Source organism: Gallinula chloropus (genome assembly GCF_964237585.1).
Source record: "Gallinula chloropus genome assembly, chromosome: 7".
In the NCBI taxonomy this organism is placed as follows: Eukaryota; Metazoa; Chordata; class Aves; order Gruiformes; family Rallidae; genus Gallinula; species Gallinula chloropus.
In genome coordinates this window covers 17,280,078-17,304,402 of record NC_140092.1, presented here as the reverse complement: position 1 = coordinate 17,304,402, position 24,325 = coordinate 17,280,078, and the positions used below count along the sequence as shown (strand labels likewise).

At 41.3% G+C, this 24,325-nt stretch overlaps 1 protein-coding gene across 2 annotated transcripts in view; it reads right to left on the bottom strand.

Annotated features, from left to right (window-relative positions):
* DCUN1D4 (defective in cullin neddylation 1 domain containing 4) overlaps positions 1 to 23,777 on the bottom strand; it is a 37,301-nt gene extending 13,524 nt beyond the window's left edge. Inside the window, exons 1-5 of one of the 2 annotated variants that reach the window (XM_084266652.1) lie at positions 23,731 to 23,777; positions 13,928 to 13,998; positions 12,961 to 13,000; positions 7,090 to 7,119; positions 5,701 to 5,815 (exon numbers count right to left, since the gene is read on the bottom strand). In XM_084266652.1, the coding sequence (XP_084122778.1) occupies positions 5,701 to 5,815; positions 7,090 to 7,119; positions 12,961 to 13,000; positions 13,928 to 13,998; positions 23,731 to 23,755 (281 nt within the window). In that variant the 5' untranslated portion in view covers positions 23,756 to 23,777. The remainder of the gene's footprint in view (positions 1 to 5,700; positions 5,816 to 7,089; positions 7,120 to 12,960; positions 13,001 to 13,927; positions 13,999 to 23,730) is intronic. The other variant, XM_084266653.1, reaches the window with a different exon arrangement.
* Positions 23,778 to 24,325: the final 548 nt, after the last annotated feature.

Below are 24,325 nucleotides of genomic sequence, written 5' to 3'. Positions count from 1 at the left end.
AACCTAGAGAACTAACAGCAGATCACATATTCTGCAAGACAAGGATCACTTGAAAAAAGTATGACAGAAACCAGTCAGATCAATGCAGTGCCAGTATTAGTCTCCCATGTACAAAGCTGAAGCCTGTTCTCTCCCTGCTTGCTCCAAACACCAAATGAGTTTCTCCCCAAGTCCAGCCAAACCAGCTAGTTCTAATAGCAAGACACTCCTCGTCCCTGAAGTGCTTGGTGAAGAGAGATGAGCAGGGTGATAGAGACAACTAAGTAGACAAGTATCTGAGATTACAGCCTAGGACAACTCGGTTCAATTACCACAGCAAGCCCAACCAGGCAGCACAGGATAAACGTAATCCCAAAGACTCTGTTCTCTGAACTATCATGAATACAGATGGGATTCCCTCAAGAACCACAAACACAGAGGAGAAAACACAAACTGCTGGAGATGTCTGGCATCCATTTTCTATCTTTGGATACTTCTCAGAACTTTGGAATATTTCTGTACATGCTGCAAGATGGTGTGCCTTGTCTTTGTGCTAAGGTCAGCTACACAGATAAATGCCAACTGCCAGAGATTTGAATGCCTTGGGGACACCAAACATCTAATGAACAGATCCAAGTTTCAAACAAGTGCTTTATGCCTCGTGGCTTCCTCAAGATGACCAGCACCTTCAAACAGCATGTTACAGTTTGGTAATTTGGTTATGTACTCATGGTGTGCAAGAGAAACCTGCAGAGTTTCAGACACACACCAGCAGAGCACACGATTGCTGCCAGCTAAAGGAACACGGTCACAGTAATTCTCTTCAATCCACTGCAGTTTTTAAAGCTGGGTAGCTACTGCTCTGAGCAGGCTTCACCTGTACTGGAACTTGTGAGACCTCCACCTACCACAGCAGCAGCTCTGGGCTCTGCAGCTTCAGAATATTCACACTGAGACCAGCGAAAGCATGGAGCTTAGTCACACAAAACATTCTCTTGGGGGCGGGGGGGTGGGGTGGTGGGAAGGTGCAGGGTATTATAGTAAATTAAAAGTTAATCCCTGATGAAAATTTACAGCCTGCTCATTTCAGAAGGTCACTGTTTACTTTAAGAAATACATGAACAGCAGCCTTGTTTCTATGCAACCAGAACTTACTCAAAATCTCTACCTCATTTTGTATGAGCTTCAAACTGAGTAACTAATAGCTTTCAGATTATTTACATTTTGAAAGATGCAAACTTTAGTCTGAAGATGCCCCCTACTACTTTGATTAATTAGTATTAAATATTCAATTTTTGCTGGGAATTCTCATTACTGCAGCACAAAGTATTTTTATAAAACATTTACCTATTCATTCACAATAATGATTTTAGCAACTTCATAAATACCATGGCAGAAAGAAGGGGGAGAGAGAGGGGGGAAAAAGATATGTTTTATAACTTGTGAGGTATGACAGACACTGTGTAAGGACACCCTCAGGATAAATTTACTTGACTGGTAAGTTTTATAGATGAGTATGTCTTATCTCTCCCCATTTAAAGACTTACATTCATCTCAACTTTTAAATTAATGTTTTGAACTTCATCAGGCTTACTTAAGGAGTAGTATGTACAACAGCATATGTGCTGATAGTCACATGTCCAGTTTAAGTTCCTTCAGAACCATTAAGGGAAGTCCACTGAAGAGGTGCATGAACAGGGAGAATTATACCTGCGTGTACTTAATCTCTCCTTCAAGGAACAAGGTCTGGGCATCTATGACAGTTGGTAACACAGGCTGTCTGCATGGGGCAGGACCAAAACAGTTATTAAAACAATAGAACAAAACCAAGTCTCAACACTAAAGGTTTTGAAAACTTCCAAGGTTAGTACACTCCCATTGTACTTTCCCACGTTAATAACAGTGTGTTGGCTGTGTTTTCAAAACTTCAAGATTTGCCACTATTAAGTATGGAGTTTATTACTTAACAAAGAGATTGTATTTTTCATGTTAATAGACCTGTATGTGGTCCACACACATCCAGGAGGATCAAGTAGAACTGGATCTAATACCTTGAAAACATAACTTCCAGGGAAGAGGATAAATATTCCTAGTTTTCATCATTCTAAGGTACAAATATCCATTACTGTAGGATTTTTGACCTTGGTGTGATTCTGGAGTAAGGAGTAGAATTGTTTTTGAAATTATCAGAAAGAGAAGACATTGTGCTAGGCGTTTCCTTTTTTCCCCTAAGGAAAAAGCCAGTATTTGGTTAGAGGTTGTGTAACAGATACACAGCATTAAGTAATTACACAGCAAGGACTATATCCTTACCTAGCAAGCATCTTTATGTGAAACTTGTTTTACCTTTCCTAAGACACTTAACACAGAGGTGGAAGAGCAATGTACAGAAAATGTATTTTTAACCCCAATTTGAAATACTCTATATTGCATTTAGAACTCTCACAGTAAAGTCAAGATTGTGATATTGAGAGAAAAACAGAAATGTTCCAGTGAGTGTGTGCTAAACTGCTTCTTTCCAGTAACATTCTTTAAGACAGGATAAATCTTACTATGATCCAGAAATGAATACACTGAGTTCTTTTCTTTACAGATCATCTGGTATAGAAACTCCCTCCTACTGAAGCACTAAATTCATGGTTCAAAGTGATGCTATTAACATTAATTAACAGAATTCAAGCTCTTGTTCCATTAGGGTGGGTGGGATGCATGCTTGGAATCTTTGTTTTCCATAATCCGTCTATGCACATCAGCATTTCTGAATAACTTCACTAACAACTAAATTTGTTCCTGTAAATGTTTTTCCTCAATAAACAGTGTCTAAGTCTTCCAAGAGGAGGCTCTATCCCTAGCAGCCTGAAACTGCCAGTGAAGGCTGTTATGAGCTCCCTGGTATCAGATGTGTTTATGACTTTAAGAGCTTCTCTCTCAGCACAAAGTCTTCCTGAAATAAACTTCCTGGAAAGAATACATATCTCAAAAATATCACTGTCATAGTTGAAGAGATTACAGGAACAAACCAGAAATAGTGAAGACTGAAAATATCACCCAACAAAACCATGCATATAAGGATTTAAAAAGATACATTTCTTTTGTATGGAGAAATCAGGAGGAATCATCAACATCTGGTCACAGCTGTGGTAACACTGTTAGTGACAACACTTCTCTGACAACCTTCAGCCTACAACCCAGCATTTCTAAAATGAAGGCAAACAGGAGAGTCCCAATTACCAAATTTATTCATTAATGTTGCCCCTGCAAGCTTACCACTGAGAGAAACATACAGAACTTAAATCATTCCATAAGCATTTGAAGTGACAAGTCATTTCTGTTAGGAAGCCGTCTCTTCTGGAGCACACACGTATTTTTTCATTGAAAGCAGACATTCAAGAACAGACATAGACCACATTTTTTGCTCAATACAGAATCCAGACAGGCTAATGGCCCTTGAAGGCTTATCCTGACTTACTAATACACAGCTTCTACGAAGTCTGCCTCTGAAACAGAAGCAGTAGTAAAGAACCAGGCCTAGAAGCCCCTTATTCCATAAACTGACATTGCAGTAGCCATGCTGTTGTTACTGTAGACAGCATTCCCTGCATACAATATAGGAGGAAATGGCTTTGCAAATAACTGGGTCTGCTACAGCACACTGCTCTAGAGGTTCCTGATTTCAGACTGATTTCTGCTTGACAAACTGAGACATTTGACCTCCAAAGACCAAACATGGCAGGCATGAGCTCCACCTGACAAACAAGCATGGAACTAGGAGACAGCCTGCTCGTTGTTCAATGTGTTCACAGAAGGTTACAGGGGCACAAGCCAAATTTGAAGAAATCTGTGCTTGAAAGCAGATAATGCTCCAAGACTAAGCTGAATGTTAAGCAAATGATTTCATACTGCCAGTCATGCTGACATAAAAACTGTTTCCTTGAAGACCAAAATGAGAAAGACTTACACACAGGGAAGCAGAGAGAGCCCTAAAACCTGTAGAAGTTAAGAAGGAAGACCAGTAAAAATCAGAACCACAACAGAGAAGGATATTCCCCTGTGGCCTATGACTGGCAGATTTGGTTTCACCTCCACTTCTAAAAGCAGGCTGAGGTCTGCCTTTTATTGAAGCTTTACATGGCAATACAATGAAACCTAGATCCATTAGTTATAAACTAAAAGGCAGATATAAAAAAGAAAAATCCTTTAAATTATGCTTTCAAAAAGCTGTTTAAATTTATATATATACTCTACAGATAGAGGAAAAAATCAATTTCTCATAATTTTCTTATTTAAATTACACAAATCAGTATTTCTTACTAATAGGCAACCTTACTTCCTAGGGGTTTGGGCTTTTCTTTTACTGTCAGTGTCCTAGGAAAAGGAGGTAGAGTTAAATTTCATGAACCTCCCTACTTAGATTACAGAAACATTTCTTCCTTGTTTCATTTCCATATTGCATGCAGATCTTTAAATAAACTGTAATGACCTCTATCAACTATTGAGCTTTTATATTTTGTTACTTCTGCAAGGCAACAAAAATATTAAGGACATGTCCTGCTTTTTTGTTCTTGCTAGTGTTACATATGCAAAGCAATGAAAGGGAGAGTTGAAACCTCTTTCTTCTTCTGCATCAACAGGTCATTTAATAAATTCCAGTGCAGCTACAGTTGTGCAACCCTATTAAACACAATGGAGTTACAGAGGCATAACCAGAGGCTTAATTTGGCTACCAGCATTTTTCTTACTCATGCTAGAGAATAAAAAGGGAAGCACCCAGCCTGGTTTCAGGCTTACAGGAGAGAAATGCATGGTTTTACCTTCCTAAAGATACTTGTGGAAACACATGCTTCCTGAGTCACCAGTAGTACATGAATTTAATAGAGCTCAAATTCTAATGACTGATGCAGTGGCAATCGAACTTCCTGGCTGAATACATTACCAATCAGCATCAGGACAGTCCTGCACCTATCATGCAGGAGCATACAGTCCTGTACTCCCACAAGTTCTGAATGTAGGGCACACAAATCGTGACTCTCTTGCACACAAGGAGCACATTTGATGTTTTCTGAGTGACTGAGGCTGACTGAACATACACTTACTGAAAATCCAACACTTGCAGAAGTCTCAGCTACGCAACACCTACGGTGATAAAACATCCTCCTCGCGCACACAGTGATAACCCGCTTGTGCTCCTGCTGCCCAGAGGGAAGCTGAGCATCACCACCTCCAACACCACTACACCATTGGCTATCACCTTCCCTGGGCAATCTTCACCTTTCCTTTTACATGATCAGCATCGAATCACAACATGACAGGGAGAGACTAGCAGGACTTCAATTAAGAGCTGAGCGGGCTACAACTATATTCACTTTTCTGACAGGCTGCAGATTGAGAATGCCCAATCCAGACTTTATGCATGTAAACAGGAAGGTATTACTGCATGTCTTAGAAGTTGTTTTTGAACAAGTAAGTATGTCTGTTTTGACAGCTTGCAAACCAGAGCAAGCAAGATTCCCTACAAGGTTCTTTTACAACTAAAAAAGGTGAGAGAAAAACTGAACCTAGATATGCTCATCAATATCCCACAGTTTAATCACAGGCTATGGTTCCACATTGAGAAACCAAGCAAATTTGAATATCATTTCCATTAGTATTTAAAAACATGATCATATCAGCTATTCAACTTTAGATATTCCATCAGTCTTAGCTCATGGTAAGATGACATACCCATCATGTCTACTTTTCTTAGCAGATAAATCATCTCCTGCTGCAGGTCTCCTCTTTTTCCTTGGAGGCATCACTTTACTAAAGCAGTCTGATGAACTGCAAGACCGGAGACTTCCTACAGAGGGAATTAAAAACACCAGTACAAGAAATGAAACTTGCAGACCAGTTAAACTGTGTCCACTAAAAGGTATATTACAAAGGGAAGGGAGAAAGTTAGTGGATTAAAACAAAAGATAAATAAAAATCACAAAAAGCGCTCTCCTTTCAATAGCAAAATTCATCTGACTTTTATACGGCATTCTACAACCAGATTTCAGTTAAGACCAAAAGTACTAATACCAAACTGTACAGTGCTGCCAGTGCTGCTGCAGTCTAACAAAAGGCAAGGACTGGGACTATCCTGAAGAAGTATCCAAGTCCTCAAAAAGGCATCCTTTTTGTTCATCATTTATTCACACCAGAACTTCTGCAAGTTGTTCATTACTTCTTGCAACATAGACATGACTCAAAAACTAGAGCACCTACCTCTAGAGAACAGAACCTTTTTTAATGACACAGAGAGCAAGGGGTAGGAAAGGTTTTGCTTGTTTGGTTTTGTTTTTTTGGCAGGGTTAGTTTTGTTTGGGGGAGGGAGGGGCAGTGTGAAGGCACGGGGAGTACAGGGGAAGAGACATTCAGCAGCCACTAGTGTGAAAAGTAAGCTGCTAGCTGTATCATTTGGACCCGATAGTTCTCAAAGAATGAAAGTGCCCAGGTAGGAAACAGCCAATTCAAACACTAATGGCAATCAAGTGGCAGACTTTCCCTCCCCTTCGCTCAGCTACATACTCCTCCCATCTCTGGTGACTCTTCAATGGGCCAATCCAGCTCACCAAACCTGTAGATAATTAACCCAAACAAAAAAGAATAACAACTTTCTGTACATTAGCACAAGAAAGAGCACAGGACCAGCCCTCTTGACCACAGCAAGTCCTTAAATTGTCTTTGCTGTCTCATGAAAACAGCAGGCTAATGCTCCAGGCAAAATTCTGTCCTACTTTCATATACTGAAGACCACACAGACACCTGAGAAAGGTGTGTGTAAGAGCAGCTCAAAGAGCTATCAAAGTGTTATGCAGAGAATTTTAAAAGGAAAGGGAGAGAGAGGTGAGGTGTAAAAATCTGGACACAAAGCGATGCCAAAGAAACTTGCAAGAAAACATGAACTCCAGCATGCCTAAGCTACCTTCTCTCAGCTTCAACAGCATCCAAGTTTAGCTATGCTTTATTCAGATGCCCACAAACTGTTTTATTTTAAATCACAGCACAGAAGCAATCGATAAAACTGCGTTTTGACACCAAGGGAGCAGACTGATTCCCAACAGACACTAACGGCAATCTTTTGCTTACCTATTCTTCGTATCTTTGAAAGTCTCTCTCCTGTTATAGGAGAAACACATGTAAGGAACCTTACAGCCTTACAGACTTTGCTACATGTACTTTACTGTAAACATGCACTGAAACTGATACCCATATGAACCTATGCATTTCTCTAGCATTAGGCAAGCTGTTCAAACCAGTTTTTACATCAAGATGAACTAATGTGGTTTCAACTAATAAAGCTTTTGCATTTAGTATGCCTTCTATTAAGAAGAAAATTAATCTCTCTAGTTTGAGAGATTTCCAATTACAAATTCTTCCTATGTATGTCCTGGTTTTTATTTTGTTTTGTTTCTTCCCTGAGGCTCCCCCACCCCAGCACCCTCCCAGGAAATTACAGCCATACCTATGCTATCTTTTATAAAGCAAGTTTTAAGAGTATCATCAAAATTAAAATTAACTAGTTATCAAAAGGCTTCCAAGCATTATACTCCATAAACTACTATCACACAAAAAAAATCAGAAGTATAATCAGAAGACTATACTTCTAGATAGAAGCACTGTCCAGAAGACATTATAAAAGGAAATTATAACTATTTATGTTATAACAATTATAATACTTAACTTCTCGCCAATATCAGAAACAGGTAAGCCAGAGACTATCAAAAACTCACAGTCTGCCCAATGCATTTTAATATCCAGATTAAAGCAACTAAGGAACCTGATCTGCTGAATGTCATCAGTTCCATCTGATATTTGCAAATTAATGACACTGCAAAATTCTGTTCATGTAAGTTACTGAAAGATTCTGACAGTAAGTATTTTTTTAAAACCTACACAAACTAAAAACACTGAAGATGACAGCAGAACTTAACAGATGGCTGGAGACAGCCAGACTCAGACACACACTAAACTTCATAAATGAAAATGTGTGCTAACACCTTGTTTTGGAAAATACGTATGTACTTGAGTACAACCTGTAGCACTCTCATTCCTTTGAGAGCTACTTGATAGCTTTTAAATGCTTTTCTATTAAAAAAAAACCTATTCATGATGGCCACAGGCATTGAATGCTGGTAAAATGCAAGGAAAAACATCAACCCCCCCAGTACTTGTCCAGTTTACTGGTTATTTCATTGGGAAAATAAATATATGAGGGCTCTGTGAAAAGAAAAGCACAGCAAAAGATAAACATAAAATACATATATATAAAGTAAAAATAAAACAGTTCTAAAACAGGAAAATTATTTTGTCAGATCTGCAACCTCATACAAACCAAAGAATTTAACCCAAGAAGTCCTGCTTTCCTCATTAAATAATAGGACATTTTTAGGAAGATCAACAAACCTGTTTTAAAGGTTTAAACTAGTAATAGAATTCACCATAACCCAATTTCTCCAATGACTCATGAAAAACTTGTACCCTTTCTTGGTTTGGATGTATCTAGTTGCAGCTCTCAAACTGACAGGAGGAGGAAGAAAAGAAATAGCTTGGAAATTGTTACGTTGCTATTAAATGCACATGTACAACCCTCCTCCCCAAAGAAATACACACACAGACAGACACCGGGTGGACAAACATATATGTGATGTCACAGATTTAATATCTTCGTAACTAGAGGTTTGGACCAAGTCTTCATTATGTTTTAATTACTGAACGATCTCTAAACCACTTCAAAACATGGTACAAGTGTGTTACTTTAGAAGCACTTCCTTTTGTTACTAGAATCAGTATAGAGCAGTCATAATCACTTCAGCAAACTCTGGAAATTAGACCAGCAGTGTATTTCTATCTTTTATTTCTATTTACAGCTAAAAACTGTAAGAGCTTGTGGGTTTTTTATTTAAATTTCTGCAATTTCTTATTTTACAGTAAAACTCAAAGTAGCATCAATATTAACCTTTCCACACAGAGCTTTCTAATTCCACATGTAATTTCTAGGTCTAGCCTTTCACAACTAATTTCACTTCTCACAGGTCCGACCATCTGCAAATGAACATGCAGCTCCCTCTGACTTCATGCAAAGTTTGACAGGAACTTTACTTACCAAGTGCAGCTTCTCTGATGAGATTATCTTCAAAGTTTCTTACTCCTGGGTCTCAACTCAAGAATGGCAGAACCCTCCTAGTTCTCACTGTTTTTTTGACACTTGAAGCTAGCATTTGCAAGGTAGAGCCTCCAAATGGCTGCTGAGTAGGCCACCACCAGCCAAAAGCCTGCCGAGTATAAATGTTGTTTGCCAAACGTTCTACTCAGTACTTCCAAATTTGCAAGGAGACAAAGCTACCAAAGGGAAACATCAACTCAAGAACTAAAATTCACCCTAAGAAATTTAAAACAATACACAAGATAATCACCACATGGGAGGAACACTCCTAGAATAGCAACAAAACCAGAAAGGAAAAAAAAAAAGAAAAAGAAAAAACAGAGGTCAATAAATAAGAATTCTACAAGCTGTGTCCCTACAGAAGTGATTTACAGACATGTAATTTTCACCTTGCTAGATAATGCCTGTGAATAATCCTGCTCTTCTGATGCTTAAGTAGAGGGATGTTTCAAAGGAAAAATAATTAGAAATTGTGAACGCTAAAGCAATTGGAAAGATATAGCTGCTCGCTTAAGGATGCAACAAGACCACCACAAGCAAGTTAACAATCATGGCTTTTCAGATGCACAACAAGGAAAGTAAGATACTCATCAAAACATCAAACAGCTTGCAATTTTGTTGTAAAAGGAAAAATCATTTTCTTTAGCTTGAATTCCACACTACAGAATTTGCTTTGGACTCAAGAGGGTTTTCTGCTCTACAACAACAACAACAAAAAGAGGACAGGCAAAAGTAACTCCCCCCCGCCCCCGAGCTTCAAGAATAGAAATGAGCCTTGTTTTTGTTGAAGATATTACCTCATTATTTTCAACAAGCCAGGTGACAAGAGGAAGACATTTTAGTCTGGATACGTAAATAAGTCACAATTTAATAACCAAATCACGACTAAGCTATTAACAAGTTGCTAGATTTGTAGTTATGACATAAAAGCAACTATTACTTCAAATTCTGGAGAGAGAGTTTTCCAAGTTAATGCATATAAATACTAGAAGAAATTGTTTACAGAATCCGAATGCCTCTTTCTTACCCCCACAAAGAGCTGAAAAGGCAAAGGCCTGTGACACATTTACAGCCTCAGATAGGGATGCACACTGAATGCAAACACATTTTATGAGACTGCAATCACTACAGGTTACTGGAATTTTGAAGTGAGGTCTGTCTTAGGTCCCAAGTCACTGAAGGAATTTTGAAACCGCCACCCTTTAGCTCCATTTAGGATCTCACCCAGAAAAGAGACTTGGCTAATACCTATAAAGCTTATCATTTGCTTAAAATAATTTACGTCCAGTACATTCCTTACTCTCAGCTCAGAAACAACTGCTCTGAAGTAACTGTAACATACATTAAGTTTTAGATTAATATTTCTGAGCTTCTAAATATTCAAATGTTTTATAACAGCTTTTAGAAATCTCAACCAAATTTAGATATGCTTTTATTAAATCATCCCAAAAGCAAAGCCCACAACATAGTAACGTTAACCAGGATAGTTATGTCAGAAAACAAATAGTAATCTGTAAGGGTAAGGCTTGCTCTGGAATATTAAGTGTGTAACAAATAACCACTCAAAACTAAAACGTCATCTTTAGGTGTGTTTGGCAAGACTCAAAGTATCTTTTGCAACAGAGTTATTAGCATGACTTTCAAATGAGTTCTGGACATAGAACCTCAAATTCACAGCATCTACGCAGTTTTAGAAATTGTGTAACAACATTAATAGCTCTTGACACTTCTCAGCATGCAGTCAGCAATGCTGGAAAACAGAAGTTCAAAAAAATTAGGCACATAAAAATAAAACCACTTATAAATGTAATTCTTTTTAGATTTAAACAAGGATTTCCAGCAGGATGTTTCAAAAGTGTCAAGTCCCACACAAAATGGACAGAGGAGACCTCCTGTACTATATTCACAATGGCCAGGATAGCTTTTTGCAGGTGTGTTTGTTCTCATAGGAGGAAAACCAAGCACACATTCTGACTGAACCACCTGGAAGTTATGCAAACCTTGGGGCTTCATCTTTTTCTACAAGGAGACATAAAACAGGGCAGAAGCATAAGGAATACTAGAATGAAACCTGAAGATAAGGAGCCTGCCATTACCAATCTCTACTTTTGGTTCTCATTTCATACCTGTTCCTGGTTTGAAAGGTTCTTTTACAACTATTGTAAAAAAAATGACACTTTTTACTGCAGTTTTGTGCCAAAACTCATTCAAGTGGCATATTTAAGCTTTTGAAACAGCTTAACTCAAACAACACAAGGCAGTCAACAGGCTGTGTCAATATAAAGTAGTTCATCAAACAGTAATATGCTCAAACACCTTCCAGTAGAGATAATGAGAGCTCCGAGGCCAACCTTTATGACAGCAGTGCTGGGCAAGAGATAAGACAAATTCCAAATACCTTAAACATGCCTACTCGTATTGGTTGATTTGTGACGGAAGAGCACTACCTCAATGCTTCACAGCAGCTTTTTGTGATCAAAAGTAAATAAAGATTATGGAATGTATTTTCATTCCATAGGGGAAAGGGGAAAATTCCAAGTCTCCATCAAAAGGTGGAAGAAGACGCTAGTTCTATCATATGGACAATAAAATCTCTCTCTCGAACTATCTGACTCAAAGTCTTTTGCAGAGGTTTTTCTTTTACATGATCAACCAATTTCAAGTATCAAATCACAAACCACACTGAAAGAAAATACTTGATTGAAGCCTTTTGTGGCTCGGGCAAGATAGCTCACCTATGAAACCAAGTTATCTGTCACAGTGTGGAGGAGGGTAGGTGAGCCCTAAGTGAGCTGTGCCCGATGCCAAACAATGCAGTCCTATGCATCTCTTCTCATTGCTCTAGGCTAAGAGTGAGGTAGGTTTAGAAGTGTGTCCTAGAAATCTCCAGAAGGAACTGACAGCTCTCTCCACTTTCTTAAAGCGCTCAAGGTAACATCAGCAAACACAGGCAGCGCACCTCAGGATAGAGGAAAACTTTTGAGACAGATGGTAGGACAGATATGGTCAGTTTTAAAGAACAGTTCTGCTGAGTGATCAGGGCTTGAAGCCAGTAAGTTATTTTCCTTCCTCCTTAGGTATCACGCCTGAAACACAGAAAGGAAGGAAGAAAAAGAAATCAAGGAAGATGCCAGCTCATGAGTAACAAGCGCAAAAGGGGGTAGGTAACAACTGTTGCAAGATACCGAGTCACAAAGCACAAGAACAGCAGCAAGCTAGTACCAAGCACCAGAGATGAAGGTCTCAAAAGACAATGACATTTTCTTGAACGGGAAATAGATTTGTGCTAATAGTCTTTAGACACTGACTGGACATCTGGATAAGAAACAGGAACAACTTGCATCAAAACCACTCAAGAAAAAAGCTGGGCTGTTTGGAGGACAGCATTTAAACTCGGTCACAGGCATCAAAATAGCCACAAGGTCTTGCTCCTGCTCTGTTCTCACTAATGCTCTTTCATGAGTCAAAACGCTGTAAGAACATGGATGTTCTGCTAGTCTAATGGGTTGAGCCCAAGGAGTGAGAGAAATTGTTCATCAAGTCTAGTGAAGTACTTACACTAAGAAATAGTTAAATGACTATGATACAGCTGAAACTTATGCAAGTCCTTCACAACTGGATAAATAAAAAGCACAAACATTTGTTTTGGAGAAAACTTTAAAAGCTCTTGGCACTTGTTTACTGAAACTCCTTTAGCTTTCTACAATGTAGTTTTCAGTTATGTCAGAGAAACTTCTTTGATGAAATGTGTTTCATGTTTATCATTCTACTTCTACTACATCCCTACTAAATACCTGTCTGGCGATCGTCTTGACCAACGTCCTCTGTCAGATTCTGCAAGAGATTAGGAATGATACAGTTAAACAAGATGGTGATCTTCATTGTTCAGTAATGTTTTTAACCTCTGATATAAATATTCATCTCAATTACATAGGGAGCATCTAGCTTAGACTGCAGAGTCTTTGTTTTCAGTTCATACTCATCTCAAAAGCTACCCATGCAAATTTATCTAAAAAGTGCAAGGACAACAACAAAATAATTTGTAAAATATTTTTTTAAAATCAAAAATATATCCAACTATGTTCCAGGAGTGGAAATAACTATCTCCTGAATGGGAATTTTGCATTGTTGTACTGAACAATTCCATTAATAAATGGAGCATGAGACTACAAAAAGGGTTTTGCTTAAGGATAAACACACTCATATGTTCTAAAGAAAACTCATTAAAAACCAAACCGACTAAAATCTCAGAAACAAGTTATCCCCCTTTTTAGGCAATGTCTTTTCCACTAAACTTGCAGTGTACTAACAGAACCCATACTGTCATTTCCAGCTACAGCTGCAAGGAAACAAATGTAAATGAACAGCAAAGAAGCACGGAGAGCCTCCAAAAAAATCGTGTTTCACACTCTGCATGGTTGTAGCAGGACAGCTTGCTCACTCAGTATGCTTTCCACAAGAACTGTAAAAAATCAGATAATGATCATGATTGCCATTATTTGATGGATGTAGGAAAACTTCTACAGAGACAAAACCTGAAACCTACATTGCAGTGAACAAGTGCTTAAATGCTCCTCTGACCCCCCAGAGCATAATCTTATATACTGCTTATCACTTAACGGATCCAGAGCCAACAGCCTCTCATACAAAAAGGCAGTCCTCATTTTTAGAAGTGTAAATAATCACTTAATGATTTCAGTGGTGAAACATTCTGGACTGAAGTCCTAGCTATTCTGCTGAGAGAAAATGGCAAGTCATTACCAGCCTATTGAGGGTGTGGTAAATCTTGTGGATATTTGCCAGTGTTGATAGGTGAGAATTCAGTTGAAAATCTAGGGGAGGAAAAAAAGAAAGTTTTAAACTCTCTGGTTTCCAGCTGTAGCAACCAAGATCTTCATATGTTCTGCTGGTTTAATATCATCATCACAGGACTATAACATAAAAGCCATCTCAATATGCCTTCAGCATTAACATTTTCAACATCAAGTCGAAACAGTAATATGCACCAGATATTCTACATAGGCTTTTTTCTGAAGGCATAGATGATCCTTAGCAAAATAGGACTACAGCTCACTACAGTTAAATACAAGATTATATTAAAATAAAATATTTACAACTTTTTTCCTTCCAGTTGGGAAGGTTTCCATTATGGTTTCCCTGGTACCTAGTCCTTCTGTTCCATCTATTTGAAAAAAAAAAAAATCAATTTAAGCACCATGTAATATTCCAAATTCATTACTAAAAAAACTAGTTTAAAAAAGATAATTTTATTAATAAACAGGTACTTGCCTTTATATTAATTTCTCTGCAAAACTAAACAACTGGAATACACTTACACAGTTGAAACATGACTTCTGTGTAACAAACCAAAGGTCACAAACAGCAGCTGTAAAGACCAGAGCCAATAAAACCAAAAATAAAATATTCTGACACTTCATGAAAGAAGCCATAGTGTAGATGTTAACTTTGCTTCCATGGTGCAAAAATAAAACACTTGAGTTTGCTTCAGTTGCAAAAAAAAGTAACAAACTAATTTTTCTCTATTCTTTTAAATTCCCTATTTTAGCTAGAAATGTGCCGAGGACAAAACTGAAAAATAAGTAATTTACAAAAAGGATCAACTGTTATCCAGCCAGAGAGCATGCAAACCAACAAGAATCTCAGAAGCTGGAAACATGTCAGCTGACAGGGATCAAAGACAGTCAGCTATTATATAATTATTCCCATTTAAATGGAAAGTAAATTACCTACCCTACCAGAACTTAAGCACAAACCCAATATAATTATAAAAGAGACATGTACTACATGACAAGCAAAGTATTTCAAGCAAAACTCTTATGTATGTGAAAATCTGTGTCTACTGTCACCAGCACCCCATCAATGCATTAAGTTATTCCTATTGGTAGATGTTTAATTTGGCTTTACCCAGTAGCTGACAGAAGACGCAAGTAAGGTAAAAAAAAACATAATTCCCATACTTCCATCCCCAACATTTCAAGGAAAAGCTCTCAAAATACACTTCAGATAACCCAGAATCTAAGGATAAACAAAGTCATCACTAAGTAACAGATCCTCGGGTCAGTGAACCACACTGCTACAAAGTTAAAAAGTGGATCTAAAGCAACTGACTTCTGTAAACTTACTTGTTACACACATCGGTATGGAATTCATTGCAGATTTTTTAAAAATTATAATCAAAAGATATTTTTAGGAATCATGTTTCATTTATCATGTCAGTATAATTTCACTACTTGCTACCTATTTCTCCATGTAACATCCCCAACCCACCACCAGAACAATCTCTGTAAGTCAGAAGTGCCCAAACCAGCTTCCAACTTTAGCTATACTTATCTATACCAAGTAAAAGACAATCCATTATCTTACTATCAAGATACAATAGGAAAATTTTGCACTGGATGCATTAAGTTCTCAGTAAAGTTCCATTTTTGCTCGTCAACCAGTACTAAGCAGACCCATTCTGCAAAAAAACACAACCCTAAGTTTCTTAGCCAACCCCCAATTCAACATAGGGGAAATTTAAAAAGGGGTGCATGGATATAAAAACCATTCTGAGAAGGGCAAGATTAAAAGGTAAGATTAATGTTGTTAACTGCCAGACCAGACTAAGCTTTCTGGAATATGAATTGTACAATTTCCTTTGCAGCTCAGCCTAAATTCTATAAAGAACCTAAGTCTTTAGATCACTCAGACTAATTCACACAGGAACACATCTAGGTAAGTTTTGAATGTCTCCAGAGAAGGAGACTCCACAACCTCTCTGGGCAGCCTGTCCCAGTGCTCTGTCACTCTCACCGTGAAAAAGTTTCTCCTTACATTCACATGGAACTTCCTGTGCTCCAGTTTGCACCCGTTGCCCCTTGTCCTACCGCTGGCCATCACTGAGCAGAGCCTGGCTCCATCCTCCTGACTCTCGCCCTTTTACGCATCTATAAACATTAATAAGGTCACCCCTCAGTCTCTTCTCCAAGCTAAAGAGACTCAGCTCCCTCAGCCTTTCCTCATAAGGAAGGTGTTCCATTCCCTTAACCATCCTGGTGACCCTGCACTGGACTCTTTCAAGGAGTTCTATGCCCTTCTTGAATTGAGGGGCCCAAAAATTTTCCCTCTTCTCCAGGAGAAGCCTGCAAAGCAGGGATATTATCCAAAATGAAAATAGGGCTTCTTCTACAGCAACTGGTATGAAACCAAGTATGATCAGCAGCTGATGAATTAGGGACGTTAAATTACATCTCAGGCCACCTTCTGAATGGGACACGGTGTCTGCTGTACCTATATTGCAAAGCTACTCAAAGTACACTATGCCACTGAAAAGGGGTATTTCAGAAAAAAATATTCTGGAAGAACCAGAATAAAAAATAATAACACTTCCCATGCTCAGATAGCATCATGTAGTTCACATGACAAGCAAGTGATTCAACAGCTGGCTGCATCTGTAGGCTTCAGGAACTGCCCTCTTCTCTCCCCCTGCCTCCCAAACTTCCACACTTGCTTATGCAGCCTCCGACTTGTGCCTGTCTGACCTCCCTGGTCAGCCCCCTGCCCCAGGAGTCTTATCTGCAAAAATCATAAACAAACCAACACTGCTAACTCAATGGTCTGAATCAGGTCATCAAGGAGATGTGAGACCAGCTGAGCAGAGTTAGAGCAAGAGACAGGAAAGGTCCTCCCAAGTGAGAGGAAAAGTCTCTTGTGACAGCAGCAATGTCTTACGTTAAATCAAACCAACCATCCGCCCCAGCCCCACCATGAGAAGAGTGATGCAGCACATGAAGCTACATGCTCAGCAGTTGGTTCTGTGAGCTTTACACAAAGAAAGACACCGTGTGTGAAGCTTTTTTTCAACTGAATACCAGAGTTTTGAAGCACACACATTAATGGCTCTGAAAATAAAAACGATAGCGAAGTACCACACAGTTTATTGACCCAGGATCAGACGAAGGAAACTTGTTTCCTTCGTGAATACTTAAGTGTGCTGGGCTGTTTGCTAAGACTTCAAGAGGTGTATGCCAAAAAAGTGTATGTATTTTGCTGATTAAATTATTTTTCATGCAGATGTTAGCTTATCTTTAGCAAGGACTGAAGTGATGGAAATTCCAAATGGCATTAAATACTTTGCAGTATTTCAGAATGGCTAAAGCAAAAAAAAAAATATCAGAGTAAAATAACTGCAAATCCAGAAAGGAAATGCCAGAGCCAACCTAATATCATGGAATTTAAATCCTGTCTGCAGTTTATCATTAACACTTAATGGTAAGTGTTAAAGCCTGGGTTAGTTAATTAATCACGATCATATACAATTTAAATGTAAAAAGCAAACAGTTTAGAAGTAACTTTAAAAATATGATAGATTAAGGTTTATACTATGGACCTGACAGCTATGGAAAAGCAAAAGAAACAGCGAGCCGGGCTTGTTTTCATAACAAACCAAAAAAATCATTCTACACCCCACAGTAAGACAAACAAATAAAATGAACAAACAAAAACCTTAACATATCTTAAATATAAGGGAATCATACAGGTGAACTTTCATACTCTACTTTCCTATTTGAAATGACAAAAACTTTAAAGGTCAATTCTTTAACTGGAGGGAATGATGTGTTGCCAAGCTATTTAAATGAAAACACAAATTAATACCTAAGTGGGAGGGGGGTGTAAAAATGAAAAGCTCTTTTCTGCCTGTGTGCACTCACACACTGCCACGCACCTGCCTGAACTAAAACCTTAAGTCAGTTCCTGCTCTCAGAATTATCACTTTAAAGCTCAGACAAAACACAGCTACAGGGTACACTACAATCTACTAAAAACCTAGTAAAAAATTACCAGCAGTACTAAACCAGATCAGCAGCTAACTCCAAGTTTCCTTTAGAAGTTCTAGATCAGTTTTCTGAGCAAACAGAAAATCTTGTGGTAACAGCAGGTCTAAAAGCATTTGTCCCAGGCACACGTGCCATAAAAATGCAATGGCTACAACTTTGTATTAAAAATTAAGTATAGAAGTAGTCGTAGCAGTAATTTTTATTACTGCTAAGATAGAGCTTACTCGGTGCAAACCTTGTGGGCCTTCTGTAACCTTCTCAGGGAAAAAAAAGAACAAAAGAAAAAGAAAAAAAAAGAAGAAAAAAAAAAAAGAAAAAAAGCAGAGAGAGAGAAGGCACATACTAGGCAATTTCATTCCTGAAAATAAAAATGGAATGTTTATGCATTTACTTTTATGTAATTGGTTTCCTTGGTTTCAAATACTAGAACTGGAAGAAACTTGTAGGAAGTAATAGTTACTTACTGGAAATAACAGTTCAAAGTACTGTCTCCTTAATTAGCTTTAAGTAAACTTTACTTATCCAAAAAAGAATAATTCAATCTTCTGTGAACTACGCCTCTTCAAGCTCTTTAGTCTACTCACAGAATTATCCTAACATTAAGGTAATTTATACTGATTAATGAACTTAAAAGTTCACCTCCGAAACCTACATCTGGTGAAAGCCTTCAATACTTATGTGCAGGAACCAGAATGTCTATATTCATCACCAAATGCAGAGAACAGAAGTGTGCATTGGTGTTATTTTTATTGACACAAAAACATCACAACACACCTAAAAACTCAGATTCTCTGCAGTACTGAGCAGCTAGGAGCTGACTCTGCATTCCTGTCAAAAATAGGATTAAGAATTCACTTCCAATGTGTGTGTAGCTGACTCCACAAGGCAGTGACACCTTCCCTTTAGCAGGGACAAGCCTGCAGAAGAGCCTTCTCTCCCAGTCCATGATGTCAGCAAGGGGAGGCAGAGAAGACCAGGCTGGAAAAGCAGCATCTCCCTTGATTTGGTGGAGTTGAACATAGGGCATCATTCAGAAAATAGAAGTAAATTCCAGCCTGGACAGCAAGGACATGCAATTAAATAGAAGGAGAAGTGGAATGATCCATCCTAGCTTGAGGAGCAATAGGATCTAGGCATTATGGCTAAGGACAGGGTGCTGCAGGACCTTTCTCCTGCACACATGCATACAGAGCTGCACCAGGCTCAGAGCTACTGCTGATATCAGCAGCATCCAAACCCACAGTTGAAAGTTTGTGTACAATTTCCACACACAACAGCCTAAAATGTTCTGAAGCAAAACACAGAATGATTTGAGCTATTAAAAAGAAAAAAAATATAAAAAGCCCAATCAACAAAATGCAGTTGAAATGAAAACACACTAAAACCCACTTATTTTAGGGTAAATGTTCACATTCAACTCTCATGTTGGGTATTACCATATGTCATCAGTCAGTCACTTTATCTGCAACAAAATATTTTAAAACTACTGCATGCTACACAAAGTAGGGAAAAGCATTAATCTTTTTTTCCCCATAGGAATAAATCCTCCTTCCACCTAAGCATTTAAAAAGTACCCTGATCTGAAGGCTTGTTTACAAAAAGAGCTACTGCAGTTTAAAGTTCACTGAGAATTTGAGAGCAATTTATGCAGCGCAAAAGTTGTGTAACTCTTTAGTCTGAATGCATTTCCATTTGCTTGAAATTGACTCTGAGCAAGGAAGACTTATGCTAACACATGCTACCCTAACATCCAGGTTAAAAACCGTGCATGTTGGCTCATGGGGGTTTTAGGGTTTGGTTTGTTTTGGGAAGAGTGTGTCTTTTTGGTTGAGTATTTTTGGGGTTTTTATAGAAAAGCCCTAAAACGAGTGTATTTCTGGTGCAAAACATCTGTTTCTATTGCTGCCAATACCACTTGTGCACCTACTAAATGTATTTGAGACATTCATAATGGAGATTCTTGCCAAAATACAATAAAGCTGGAGTGACCAGTTGGAAGCGGTGGCTAATTAGAGCTAATTTAAATCTATTTCTAAAGCACTTATTACCAAGTCAAACAGCATTTCAGTGATTTCATGTCACTCGGGCTGTGAACACACACTCTTTCAGTCAAGAACATGTGAAACTGAGCTACAAAGCAAAATTTTACACCCATGGATGCAAAGTGTTCATCCAGCCCAACTCTTACTGAACCACCAAACTGATTCAAAAAAGCGCCTGTGAGTTAATTCTGCACCATCAGCTGCTACGGCCTGGCAGTTGTTTGCCAGCACTACTCCTAACTTCAAGCCAGATGAGGTGTCATCTGTCATCCTACAAAGGGCATAAAGCTAATAAAAACTTTGTATCTCGTGCTCTAGCTAATTCAGCAGAAATGCAACCCTGTCAAGTACGCACTAGCAGGGTATCCAGCACCACGCAGATCTGGTATACATCCCCACGGCTCTGCAGCCTAGGAACGCTGTGCCAGCCCAAAGCATTACTGCTCCAGCTGTTTGCTTCTTCCTCTCTGCCAAAACTTCCATACCCCACAGCTCTGCCAGCAGCACAGGTCGTGGGCGCGTTCCCTGATCCACTGCAGGCAAAAAAAAAAATCAACCCTGTCAGTTCAGACGATTTAAGTAAGTGGCAAGAGCTAACCCAGATACATTTGACTGAGTGGATTAGAGAGTGCTCCTACAAACCACTTCACCAGTAGAGCCTGGGAAGCAGTAATCAACAGCTAAAGGCAGTAATGAGCAGCTGCAGTAGACAGAGTCCCACAGTCTGTCCAGCCACACATCTGCATTGAGTGACACAGAAGCATGTGTCACACCAGCTGGTTCCTGAGAGCAAGCTAACAATATATATATATATACACACACACACGCAGCCCCCTCACCCCCCCTCCAAAAAAAAGGAACACAACTATACATGTATTAAAAATACTGAGCAAACTGCTAGCTACCTCTATGCCTTTATGAGCCCAAAGTAGAAATTCTGCTTAATCTCAGCTATGATTTTAAACAAAAGACTTAATTGGACAGTGTAAGAAGAAAAACACTGGCACATTTAAAATAAGGGTCCTGCTTGAAGCCGGACTGCTTAGTAGTCTTACAGCAAAAGAAATAACTACACTCTTAAATGCTCAAATATTCAAATTAAATAGAAGAGTTATAGCTTTTCATGGGATGTACCACACTTCCTTGTGCAAGGCTTTTTGGCAAGCCCAGGACAAACAAATTAAGCAAGTTTTAGTTTTCTTTTGAAGACACAAACAAAACTAGGAAATAATCCTGTGGAAAAACCCACAGTCTTTGTTTTCAATGTCTCCAAAGTGAGAGGGAAAAAAGTAAATAAAGGATTAATAATTCACTTTACAACTAGCACAAAACCTAATCAGACAAAAATAAATTATCAAGTGCTGAAATTAACAAATAAAATTTCATCCTGATACAAGCAAATTAAAAGAAGCAGTGAGAAGATGACGGTTTACCTGCCTAACTCAACTCACCACCTGACCTGATCAGTTACTGGAGCTGCAAGAAACTTTTACTTAAAAGTCAAAAAAGCAGTAAAAAAAGGGGAAGTTGATTTTCTCACATAATGTGAAAACTATATACACATATATATATATGTATTTTCAGTCTCAGAAATTGAGACTGAGCAAAAATGTGTCAACAGAGGCTGTATCAAAAGAACAAGGTAAGAATCTAAGAAGGATCAGAAAGAAGGTGCAAAAGAAACGTTCAGCCAAGGAACAGTGTGCTAACTTCTGTATGTGCAACAATATGCTAAGAACACATCTTGTTTCAAGCATTTAAATCAATGAGAAAAAAAAAACCCAACTACTATGAAGCTACAGATAATTAAGTTAGTGCATTTAGGAAAGCGTTCCTATGTAAAGTAACACGTATACAAGGCCAGGAATTGCACCCCCCCAATAAGTATTGATACGAAAAATTCAGCCATTACAAGGGATGTTTTTAAAGAGAAGCCGGTAACAGCTGAAGGCTGTGAAACAGCGTTCCCCTTATTTTCTGCATGGGGAAAAAAAATTACTATATAGTCTGACACCCGGTGCAGGAGGAGTGGATATTTGTAACTGTGGCTTGCATGTGTATAATCCAGACCTACCCCTTTTTTTGGACAGGGCACATGACAAAGAGACTGAACAGAAGGCATTTTCTAGAATAATTATCCTCCCATTTCCAACACGAGGCAGTTAATTGTGCTTTAATGGTAGCCTTAATCACCAACATATAATGATCCCTGAATAAAAAGGTAAAAAAAAAAAAACCCAAACCTAAAAGAGAACCACAAAACAAATTATATAACCTTACGAGCTGGAGGCTTTACCAGGCTGCCCCTGTCCAACCTCTCATTTTGAGAAACAGGAAGATTCAATAGAGCCCAGGCCTTTACGCAGCGTTTCTGTCCAGAACTGCTTTCAGGACTTTGCCCAAAAGTCGGACCAGCGCTCCGTAACGCACGATCAGAGCTCCGCATCTCATTATCTTTCTCACAAGCAAGTTCCGCGGTCACGAAGCGTCTCCGGCCCGGCGGTCGGTGCACAGCGGGAACACGTCCCTGGGCGGCTTCACGAGAATGGGACCCGCAGCTTTGTGCTCGGGATGACAGCCTCACCTCTGCAGCAGGCGGGCACGGGGCCTGTTCCCGAGCCCCGCGGCTGACACGCAGGTGTGTGACACCCCCCAACACCCCCACCCCCGCGTCAAGCAACCTGCCTCCAGCATGCGGTCCCGCCTGCTCTGAGAGCGGTGCCAGTAACTACACGGCAGAGACAAAGCCCTCCCTGCGATCCTCCACAACAGGCGGCGCGATCCCCCCGCGCTCCCCCCTTCTGCTGCCCCGCAGCCAAGCGGCTTCGCCTCAGGCCGCGTCCTGCCCCGGGCTGAGCGCGGGGCGCAGCGGCTCCCCGACCCTCGCGGGAGCTCCGCGCCGGCCGCGGGGTACCGGGCTGCAACTCGCACCCCCGCGCGGGGGCGGGAGCGGCGTGCGGCGCGGTGCCTGCTGGGAGCTGTAGTTCCCCGCCCCCTCCCCCGCCAGCAGCCCCGCCGCGCGGGGCCGCAGCCAGCGACTACGCTTCCCACGGCGCACCGCGGCCCCCGTTCCCCTTCACAGCCCGTTTCTCTGCACCGGCCCGGTGGAATCCGTTAAATTAACCACCACCCACCCCGCCCCCTCCCTCCCCCCCGCAACGCACACCCCGCTCCCACGTAGCGAGGCCGCCGGGCAGCGCCGCCGCCCGCTGCCGCCCCCCTCCCTCGGCGGCCCCGGCCGCCTCGCAGCCAGCCACGAGGGCCGGCCGCGGCCTCACCCGCTCGCGAGCCGGGTCGGGGAAACTGCGTCACACCCTCCGAGCGCCCCCTGCCCACTCCGCCGCTGCGCCCCTCACCCACCCCCGCCCCCGCCCGGGCCGCCCCCGCCCAGCCCCGGCCCCTCCCACCCCCCCGGGGGAGCCCGCCGAGGGCCGCGGGGCACCCGCCGTCCCCGCGGGCTCCCGCCCCCAGGTACGCACACCGCTTCTCTCTCCCCGCCGGCACGACGCCCTCCCCCGTCACCGGGAGCCCCGGCGGCGCGTTCGGCCGAGCCCGCTCGGTGAGGGGCAGGAAAAGCCGCCCCCACCCGTGCGGCAGCGCACACCGTGGGAAAGGCGAGGCCGGCGGCGCCGGGCGCCACCGGTGGGCGGGCGGGAGCGCGCGGCCCGGCCCTGCCGCTACTCACTGACAGCGGCGGCATCCGAGTGCATTTTCGTGCAGCGCACAGACTGCCCTGCCCGGCCCGGCTCCCTCTGCCCCTCTCCCAATCACAGAGCCCAAGCACGGACACCTCCCGCCCCGCCCACCGGCGGCGCCCATTGGCTCTGGCTAACCTGAGAGGCCGCACGTCCTGCTCTTCTACTGCAGGAACCTCCTGCCATTCTCCCTCCGCCTGCCCCGCGCCGCCTCCCACGCCGGCTCCCGGCCTCCTATTGGGCTTAAGGCCGAGTCGACCCCGCCCCCCCTCCACTCTGACTGGGCTTTGCCGGTGCCAGTTCTTCCGAGCCTTGAAAGCGCGTGCAAAGAGCAGCACTTTGTGTCACCCGTGGCTCTGATTGGCTATAGAGGCCGAGGGCCGCACCCACATCCTATTCCGATTGGGTAAGCGAGACAGGGGGCGGGACTGCTGAGGCTGCCCCGCCCCGCCGAGGGCCGCGGGCGGTCCGTGGCCGAGCGCTCCGCTGCCCCGCGGCTACAGGTCCGCCCGCCCCTCCCGCCGCTTCCCGACCGTTACCCGGCGCGGCCCCGGCGGCAGCGCGCTCTCCCCCTCCCAGCCCCGA